The following is a 9,450-nucleotide window of genomic DNA, read 5'->3' as shown; positions in this document are numbered from 1 at the left end:
GGGGGGGGGGGGGGGGGGGGGGGGGGGGGGGGGGGGGGGGGGGGGGCCGGAGGATGAGGGCAGGAGCAGGGACGGGGCAGTCAAGATGGTGAGGAAAAGCCGGAGAAGAAGGCTGCAAAAATTCACCGGGCTGTGCAGACAGGAGGAGGGGCTCAGGGTGAGGGGGTGGGAGGGTGAGGCAAGGAAAGGACAAGAAGATGGCAGCAAGAGATCAGGGGAGGGGTTCTTTGGAGCTGGTGAACCCAGGAACACGGCAGACAGGGAGGGGTGTCCCATGGACCTAGAGAGAAAGATAGGAAGATTTGAGGGCACAGAGCCATGAGCCCCTAAGAAAGAAGCTGATGAAAGGCTGACAGAAGGGAGAAAAGGAGGCCTGACTCTCATGGAATCCCTGTGCTCTCCCTTCTCCTTGGGTAGGTGAAGCGGAGCTGCCCTTCATGTGGCCCAGATCCTGGGGGTGAAGAGAAGAAGGGCAGAGGGAACCCTATTTCTGTTCAGCTGTTCCCCCCAGAGCTGGTGAGTCATCCGTGGGGAGGGATTCCAGAATAAAGGGCAGGGGACCAGAGTGATGAGGAACCCCCTTGATGATTCCTGCTTCCTCCCTCCTGCCCACCCCCCAGGTGGAGCATATCATCTCATTCCTCCCAGTCAGAGATGTAGTCGCTCTGGGCCAGACCTGCCACTACTTCCATGAAGTGTGCGACGCTGAGGGCGTGTGGAGACGCATCTGTCGCAGGCTTAGTCCTCGTCTGCGAGAGCAGGGCTCTGGGGTCCGGCCCTGGAAGAGAGCTGCCATTCTTAACTGTACACCTCCCCAGAACCTCAGTTCTCTTTGCCTCTATCCTGTGCCTTATTATTCTGGGATCCCTCCTGTTCCATAGAGTTGCCTCAGCATTCCTAGCCAACCTGCCAGGGCCCCTTTCTCTAGAAGAGCCTGTTAGATTCAAACATGCCATCCATCTAGGAGCTCTGCAAGCCTCCAGCTCCACCCTCTGATAGACGTCCCACCGGAGCCCCCGTTACTAGCATCCCTGCCAAGTCAGCCTCCGTATTCGAACTCTCTTCCAAATCCTACCCCGGTCATCTCCTCCACTCCCCAAACCTGGAGTTTTCCCTCCTCTAAACCAGGGTTTCTCAACCTGCCACTGTTGACATTTGGGGCCAAATAATTATTTGGAGTGAGGGGCTGTCCTGCACATTGTAGGACGTTTAGCAGCATCCCTGGCCTCCACCCACTAGATGCCAGTAACAAAGCTCCCCCCGGTTGTGACAACCAATGTTTCCTGAGGACAAAATCACCCCCACGTTGAGAAACATGCTCTGAAGCCCTCCATTCCCAGGGAGTCCCTATCCAAGTACCTGACTGCACACACTGGAGATTCAGGGAGATCCAGATCTGATCCAGATAGCAGATCCAGAGCTAGGGGTGAGGGGCGTTACTGGCCTTTCTCAGCCATTCCTTTTCGCTCCTCTGTCTGCTGCTTTTCTATGTACTATATTTCCCTTGATGTCTCTGATGCAAGGTTGGACTAAAGAAGCCCTCACTTAGAAGCATGTGTAGTGCCCTGGGCTCGGGGTAGGGGGCAGAGAACTGAAGTTCAGGCATAAGGGATTATTAAAGATAGCCTGTGTAGGGGATTATTAAAGATATCTTCTAAGCTTTCCATATGTCATTTAGAAAAGTCCCTGTTCCCCAGTCCTGCTGCTAAGGGAGCTGCTATGGGAGCTGCTAAGTACCCGGCTCCCTGAGAACTATAGTTTGCCCAAGCTCTGACAACTCTTCTTTGTGCCATCCTGACCCCTTGAGCCTTCCATCTCCTTCCCTTCTCCAGACACGAAGGGCCTGTATTTCCAGGCATTTGGAGGCCGCCGCCGCTGTCTCAGCAAGAGTGTAGCCCCCCTGCTAGCCCATGGCTACCGCCGCTTCTTGCCCACCAAGGACCATGTCTTCATTCTTGACTACACGGGGACCCTCTTCTTCCTCAAAAATGCCCTGGTCTCCTCTACCCTTGGCCAGATCCAGTGGAAGCGAGCCTGCCGCTATGTTGTATTGTGTCGCGGAGCCAAGGATGTGAGTAGCAGAGCCCTAGGAGCTGAGACCCCACCCCTCCTCCGGGGCTCCTCCGGGACCCACACCAGTCCGGAGGTACTCTCCTCAGGATGTCTGCCCTCCCATATCAGGAACTGAAAACTAAACCCTCTTTTCCCAGCCCTGAACCCAAGTATCTCATCTCTCACCCCAGGATCCTGTCACCCCCAAGCCTCATTCCACTCTAAGACCTAGATCCCAGACAGCTTCATCTTTTCCCACAGTTTGCCTCGGACCCAAGATGTGACACCGTTTACCGTAAATACCTCTATGTATTGGCCACCCGGGAGCAGCCAGCAGTGGTAGGCACAACGGGCAGCCGGGCCTGTGACTGTGTCGAGGTCTATCTGCAGTCCAGTGGGCAGCGGGTCTTCAAGATGACCTTCCACCACTCCATGAGCTTCAAACAGATTGTGCTGGTTGGTCAGGAGAACCAGCGGGCTCTACTGCTTCTCACAGGTGTGGCCTAGAGCAGTGGTTTGCAAATTGTTTTCTACACATGGTTCAGGACCTGCTGCAGGGGAGGGGAAGGCCTTTCTGCATGCCACCTCATCCTGGTCTCAAACCAAATAGCTTTGCTTTTTGTCTGTCTCATAGACTAAGATTCTGCTTTTTTTTTTTTTTTTAAACAACTTAAAAATTTTAAGTTTATTTATCACCTGCGCACAAGCAGGGGAGGGGCAGAGAGAGAAGGAAAGAGAGAATCCCAAGCAGGCTCAGCACCGTCAGCGCAGAGCCTGATGCAGGACTTGAACTCAAAAACTGTGAGATCATGACCTGAGCTGAGATCAAGAGTGGGAAGGTTAACCAACTGCATTACCCAGGCGCCCCAGATTCTGTGTATTTCATATGAATAAAGGGCCCTGCTGCAAAAAAATAGTTTGGAAACCACTGTTCTAGTGAAAGCCTGATTTTCGAAATTCTAATCTTCCTCACTTCCTGCTAGGCACTCCACTTAATACCCCAAACTTACCCCCACCTTGCTGATTGTCACACACATATATACATTTTTTTAATTTTTATTTTTATTTACTTAAGTAATCTCTCCACCCAGTGTGGTGCTCAAACTCACAACCCTGAGATCAAGAGTCATGCGCTGTTCTGACTGAAGCAGACTGGTGTCCCTGTCCCCTATATTTGACCCTACTCCCAAGCCTCAGACCCTCTGGACTTCTTAATTCCAGGCAGAGCCCCAAGTCCCCAGGCATCATTCCTCCCAACACTCAAATTGGATTCTGGCAGATCTAACTGCTGGTTTTCTCTCCACTCATCATTCACACTGAAGGATTTCCCTGATTTATTTTTGGCGGTACAGGGCTAGAGTCTGGGCAACTTGAGGTCACACTTCCTGTATTTCACCTCTACCCTTTTTCTTCCAACCCCACTCTAGGCCAATAAGTGTTTAATCGCTATGGCTTAGAGAGTCTATTGGGAAGTTAATGTGGATATTGGGAGGTCCCCTCCCCCACATCATTGTCTTCCTCTCCCCATCTCCCAGAGGAAGGAAAGATCTACTCTTTGGTAGTGAATGAAACCCAGCTGGACCAGCCACGCTCCTACACAGTTCAGCTGGCCCTGAGGAAGGTGTCCCGTTGCCTGCCTCACCTTCGTGTGACCCGCATGGCTTCTAACCAGAGCAGTACTCTTTACATCACAGGTAAGAACCACCTTCCTTCTTCTCCACACCCTAGTCTTAAACAGACTTTCCAGATATGGACAGCCCCTTATACTTACTCTAGCAGTGGACCCCTTCGGGCATCCTAGTGAAAAGATGAGGTTAGGTTCCCAGATATCATAGCTGGTACATTTCTAGTGGGTGTGAGACTCCCTGGATCTTGCAGCTTTCATCCTAGGTAGGGCCTTATCGCTAGGAAATGGGTGCCCAAAGCTGCTGAGCTGAGGGCTCCTGACCCCCCAGACCAGGGGGGAGTATATTTTGAGGTGCATACCCCAGGGGTGTATCGTGATCTCTTTGGGACCCTTCAAGCCTTTGACCCCCTGGACCAGCAGATGCCGCTTGCTCTCTCACTGCCTGCCAAGGTAGGATCCTGGAGGGATGGGACGGACCAAGGGGTGGACAGAGGGGGATTTAGGGATTAAAAGGCACCAGAGGTCTGAAATATGAGCAGGAATCAAATGATTGATCAGGGAGGGACAGGGGCCCAGAGAGAGAGGGGCGAGGTAGTGGGCAAGGCGAAAAGAAATCAGCTGGGAATGGCAGGTTAGTGGCTGGGAGATTCTGGAGCTCAGAGTTCCTCTGGAGGGAACTGAATGCCTACCTTCTCCTTCTGTCTTACTTCCTAGATACTATTTTGTGCTCTTGGCTACAATCACCTTGGCTTGGTGGATGAATTTGGCCGAATCTTTATGCAGGGAAATAACAGATATGGGCAGCTGGGAACAGGGGACAAAATGGACCGAGGGGAACCCACACAGGTGAGATTCATTTTCAGTTATTCTCATCGTGGCCCCCTTCCTCCAATCCTCTACACCTTAGACCTCTCCTCTTCTCTACTTTCTTTAGAACCCACTTCTTACTCCCTAGGGAAGTTAAGCCAGCCAGTATATAATGCCCGTGATACTATTGCGTGTCTTTCCCAGGGTTGGCACTGTGAGGTCCATTCTGTGTGGTGCTTGCTGCCAGTGCAATAGGAATTTAGTGAAGCAGGGAGACCTCGGTGGGCTGGTATAACTAGAAGAGGTGAGATGCGATCACGGTCTGGTGGGTTAGATCAGATTCGTGTGGGTACAGGGAAAGGCATTCCATGTAACAGGAATGAGAATGAAGCTGCACATACCTGGGACCATGAAAGGACTGGTCTGAAGCAGAGAGGATGTTTTGGAAATCAGTAGATATGAGGTGATACAGGCAGGGGTGAGCCTGAAAAGGTATAGATTTTGGAAAGTCACTGCAGGTTCTGGAGCAAGAGAAGCCCCCCCCCCCCCCCCACACACACACAGATGACTGAGAACAGGTCACCTGGCCGGAGTGCACAGGAGGCCACTGAATGAGAAGCCCACTGGGAGACCATTGACAGTGGCACTTGGGACAAGAGCCTGGGGCAGTGGGAATGGAAAGGAATGGATACCTGAGATGTTTTGAAAGAAAATGAATAGGTACTGGAAACTGATTAGATGTGAGGAGATGGCTGTGGGACACAAGTGGCTGTCGCAGTAGACCCCTTAAAGAGAGATGGCATCACTAACAAATGTGGAAAGGGATGCTGGCTTGAGGAAAGAGGAAGAGCGTGAATTTGGACATTTTCTAAAGTGAAAATGTCTCTCTGGCATTAGATTCCATGTTGGAACAAGGCTGAAACAGACAGAAGCAGGGACAGAGGCACAAACCTGGGCAGGAGCTGATGCTGTAGACAAAGGGAATGAAGAAGCTATCTCTGAGGCAGGAGGCACACCTTCAGGTGCCAAGTCCCAGAAGCCAGGGACACAGGGAGTGCCAAACAGAGGGGGTGATTAATGGTAACAGATAACATAGGAATATACCTGCCAACATGGAAATATGGTCAGGTCATATCTTTAGATGAAAAAAAAATTATAAAATTATTTACATAGTACAACCCCATTTTTATTTAAAAGTCTGTAATTTGAACACACACACACACACACACACACACACACACACACACACACACAGAGGCAGCAGTGAAGAAAAATATCCAGGGATGCCTGATTGGCTCACATGGTTAAGCGGCTGACTCTCTTTTTTATTTTTAATGTTAATTTATGTTGAGGGGGGGAAGAGCAGACAGAGAGGGAGAGAATCCCAAGCAGACTCCACAGGAGCCTACTTAAATAAAAAATAAAAAGAAGAAAGAAAAAAGAATATCTAGCAAGATTTTTTTAAGTGTATTTTTTCAGAGAGAGAGAGAAGGTGCACAAGCAGGGGAGGGGCAGAGAGAAAGGGGAACAGAGGATCTGAAGGGGCTCCGTGCTGATGTGCTGACAGCAGGGTGCCCGATGTGGGGCTTGAACTCAGGATCAGGACCTGAGTTAAAGTAGGACACCTAACTGACTGAGCCACTCAGGCACCCCCAGCAAGATGTTAATAGTGGGTGGTAGGATTTCCAGTGATTTTTAAATTAATCTTTGCTCTCCAAGATTTTATAACATTTCTTTAATGACCATAAATTATGTACCTATGTCTTCAAAATTAAAGCCCTCATAATCTCAGGAGAAAGCATGCAGGAGAGGCCCTGGGGTTTGGAAGCTGGAAAGCCAAGTGCATTTGGGGAGAACACATCAGTAGCTTAGTAAGCAGGGAAGCCAGATCACAAGAAGTTCAGGAAAGATGGGCTGTGGTGAGAACAAAAATGTGGTCAACCTCAAACTGGTCACATAACCAGTTCTGTTGCCTAAAAGATGGAGGTAGGAAGGGGCAGGAATCAGGTGGAAATGTTTTTGTTTCTGTTTTCTTTTGTTGTTTTTTTTTTTTTAAAACAGAGTGGCCATTTTGGGAGACAAGGATAGGACAAGTGGAAAATGCTAGAGAGAGAAGGGAGGAATCAGTGGAAGGAAGGTCCCTCCTGAAGGCTAACCTGGAATTGTACAGGGAGGGAGGGAGTCTTTAAACTTTGGGAAGAGGAAACTTAGTCCCCCTCCTGAGGCTGGAAGGCAGGATGAGCCTGGACTGGCACAGGTCTGAGGGAGTAGGAAGGAGCAGGTAGCAGGCCCTGGGCGCAGGCAAGTAGCCTGTTTTCTGAGGAGCAAAGATGAGGAACCAACAGAAGTGCTAGACCCCATGCAGTCCGACAGGGGCTGCAGGAGAACGAGGGAGGGAAAGATTGCTGCTGGTCTGCCTTCTGGCTGGGTGGGGGTTGAGGGGGTGCTGAGTTCCCTTGCTTCCCTCTCCTAGTTTCCTAGAGACCTCTCTGAGCCTTTCTGTTGCCCTCTTCCTACCTGGGCCCTCAAATCCTCGGCATTCCCACCTTAGGGATCCTGGCCCTGTGTTCTCAGGTGCATTATCTGCAACGTCCCATTGCCCTGTGGTGTGGCCTCAACCACTCTCTGGTGCTGAGCCAGGGCTCGGACTTCAGCAAGGAGCTTCTGGGCTGCGGCTGTGGGGCTGGAGGCCGCCTCCCTGGCTGGCCTAAGGGGAGTGCCTCTTTCGTGAAGCTCCACGTCAAGGTCAGAGCCAGAACACGCCAGCAGGCAACGGGGCAAGGGCAATAGAGCCAGGTGGCACACAGGGCTGTAGCTGGGGCTCCTGCAAGGACCCGGGGGCCCCACCCCCCCCAGCACTACCCACCTCCCTTTTCCGGCCACACACCATGGCTCCTGGCTCTCTCCCTTAGCAGACCCCGCTCGCCCTCTCTGACCTCACACAACCTTGGGGCTTAGCCAGCCCTAGCTCACTTGCTGGCCCAGGGCTGGTCTGAGAGGGAGGAACACAACAGCTGGGGCTTCCTGGGAGCCCCTCAGTAAAGGCCCCTCTCAGCCACGCCCCTTGTCTCCTTTAAGGTCCCTCTGTGTGCCTGTTCCCTCTGCTCTACCAGAGAGTGCCTCTACATGCTGTCCAGCCATGACATCGAACACCATCCCACCTACCGGGACCTACCAGCCAGCAGGGTGGTGGGGACCCCCGAGCCCGGCCTGGGAGCTGGAGCACCCCAGGACCCTGGGGGGGCAGCCCGGGCCTGTGAGGAGTACCTCAGCCAGATCCACAGTTGTCCCACATTGCAGGATCGCATGGAAAAGATGAAGGAGATCGTGGGTTGGATGCCCTTGATGGCTGCACAGAAAGATTTCTTCTGGGAGGCCCTGGACATGCTGCAGAGGGCTGCTGGAGGGGTTGGCCCGGGCCCCTCAACCCCTGAGAGCTGAGCCCCTTTCCTAGTCTTAACCCCTGGAGGGAGAGTCTGGCCCTGGGCCAGGAGCTAAGGAGAGTGGGATGGTAGCAATAAACATTGTATGTGCACATGGGGAGGGGTGGGAATTGCTAGGCTTGCCAAGGTGGGCAGGGAACCGTTTTGTAAAATGTTCAGGGGGCTGCCCGGGAGGGACCCCCCACCTGACTATCATGGACAAGAGATTTGATGGGCAAATAGAATAAAAGGCTGAAGTGAGGCCCTGTTTGGAACCCTGTGGCCTGGGAGGAAAATAGGGCAGGGGATGGGGGCCCCAATGCCCCCCAATCAGGAGGGTGATGGAAGGCAGGGGGATGGACGAGGAGGCAGAGAGAGCAGAAGTGGCTCAAGCATTCAGGTGCTGCTGAACTGACCACCTGAATCTTAGAGCTCTCTTTCCCCTCCCACTCCCAAGAGTGGTCCAGGCTTCTTGACTTGAAGTCCAAGCCCCACCTTCTGGAACAATGCAGTCAACATATGCTTCTCGGTCCCCTTATGGATCCTCTGTCTGTCAGACTTACTCCCATCCTGAGGGGGCCACCTGCTTCTGACCTCGGTCCCTGTGAAGTCAGCCACCTCCTCCCCTCCTCTGTTTAACCTTCCTTCCCTCACCTTCTCCTCCATCCTCCTCCTCACTAAGAGGGATGCTCCCTTTATCCACATCTAACCCACTCCTGGATCTCCAAATATTTGGGAGGGAAAATGGGCGGGCAGAAAGAATTTTCTCCTTGGCCTAGTCTGGTCCAGGGATGCAAAGAAGACAGTAGAAATTTGAAGCGGAAAATCAGCTGGAGCAGGGGGTGGTCAGGAAGGGGGTGAGTGACTAGTTGTTGGGGGTCTAGGGAAGGACTTTCTACGGGTGCTGAGGAGGCGGGCATGGGGAGGATCATGAGGAAGGACCAGAGGCTGTGTTCACAGGATGCTTGGGTACTGGACACAGCAGGCTTCCGGATGACATTACTTGATGCCTGCATTACAGCTGAGGGTTGATGCTCCCTCTGCCCTTCATTGCTCCACCCCCTACTTAGGTCAATATTTATGTGTCCTAGACCTAGAGAGGCCCCTGGACTCACCACTGTCCCGACTGCACTCTCCCTGTCCCGCCTTCCCCACCGCCCGCCCCGCTGGCCAGTCCCCACGCCCACACACCCGAGGCTGCCTCATCTGGCACTGATTATCCCTGCTGCTGCTGCTGCCGCTGCTAAACTCAGCTGCTGCCTCGGTCTCGAGGACCCCAGCGCCTCTCCCCCCAGCCATGCTGCCTGCTGCCACTGCCTCCCTCTTGGGGCCCCTCCTCACTGCCTGGGCCCTGCTGCCTTTCGCCCAGGGCCAGACCCCCAACTACACCAGGTAGGTCTCTTGGCACCTTCCAGATAGCTTGAGTGAGCTTCAAAAGCCCTGATTCTTGGGGGTTTTGCCTGTGGATCCTGTGGATCCTTTCACTAACACACCACCCCCCCAGATTTCTCGCAGCCCCCACCCTCCCCCAGGCCCCAAGTT

The 9,450-nt window shown here is 52.9% G+C and overlaps 2 protein-coding genes across 6 annotated transcripts in view; both read left to right on the top strand.

The window, feature by feature from the left end:
* The window catches only part of FBXO24 (F-box protein 24), an 11,405-nt gene extending 3,235 nt beyond the window's left edge, over positions 1–8,170 (top strand). For 2 of the 5 annotated variants that reach the window (XM_049638844.1, XM_049638843.1), the window contains 9 exons: positions 418–516; positions 621–804; positions 1,833–2,071; positions 2,314–2,548; positions 3,588–3,746; positions 4,008–4,129; positions 4,394–4,525; positions 7,061–7,231; positions 7,565–8,170. In XM_049638844.1, the coding sequence (XP_049494801.1) occupies positions 418–516; positions 621–804; positions 1,833–2,071; positions 2,314–2,548; positions 3,588–3,746; positions 4,008–4,129; positions 4,394–4,525; positions 7,061–7,231; positions 7,565–7,927 (1,704 nt within the window). In that variant the 3' untranslated portion in view covers positions 7,928–8,170. Of the gene's footprint in view, positions 1–9; positions 158–417; positions 517–620; positions 805–1,832; positions 2,072–2,313; positions 2,549–3,587; positions 3,747–4,007; positions 4,130–4,393; positions 4,526–7,060; positions 7,232–7,564 lie in introns of those variants that run through there. The other 3 variants (XM_049638845.1, XM_049638846.1, XM_049638842.1) reach the window with 3 other exon arrangements.
* A 936-nt stretch (positions 8,171–9,106) lies between these two features.
* PCOLCE (procollagen C-endopeptidase enhancer) overlaps positions 9,107–9,450 on the top strand; it is a 4,637-nt gene continuing 4,293 nt past the window's right edge. Inside the window, exon 1 of the mRNA XM_049638847.1 lies at positions 9,107–9,300. Within this exon, the coding sequence (XP_049494804.1) occupies positions 9,206–9,300 (95 nt within the window). The 5' untranslated portion in view covers positions 9,107–9,205. The remainder of the gene's footprint in view (positions 9,301–9,450) is intronic.

Source organism: Panthera uncia, chromosome E3 (assembly GCF_023721935.1).
Source record: "Panthera uncia isolate 11264 chromosome E3, Puncia_PCG_1.0, whole genome shotgun sequence".
Lineage (NCBI taxonomy): Eukaryota > Metazoa > Chordata > Mammalia > Carnivora > Felidae > Panthera > Panthera uncia.
This window is presented reverse-complemented; position numbering and strand designations above follow the sequence as displayed.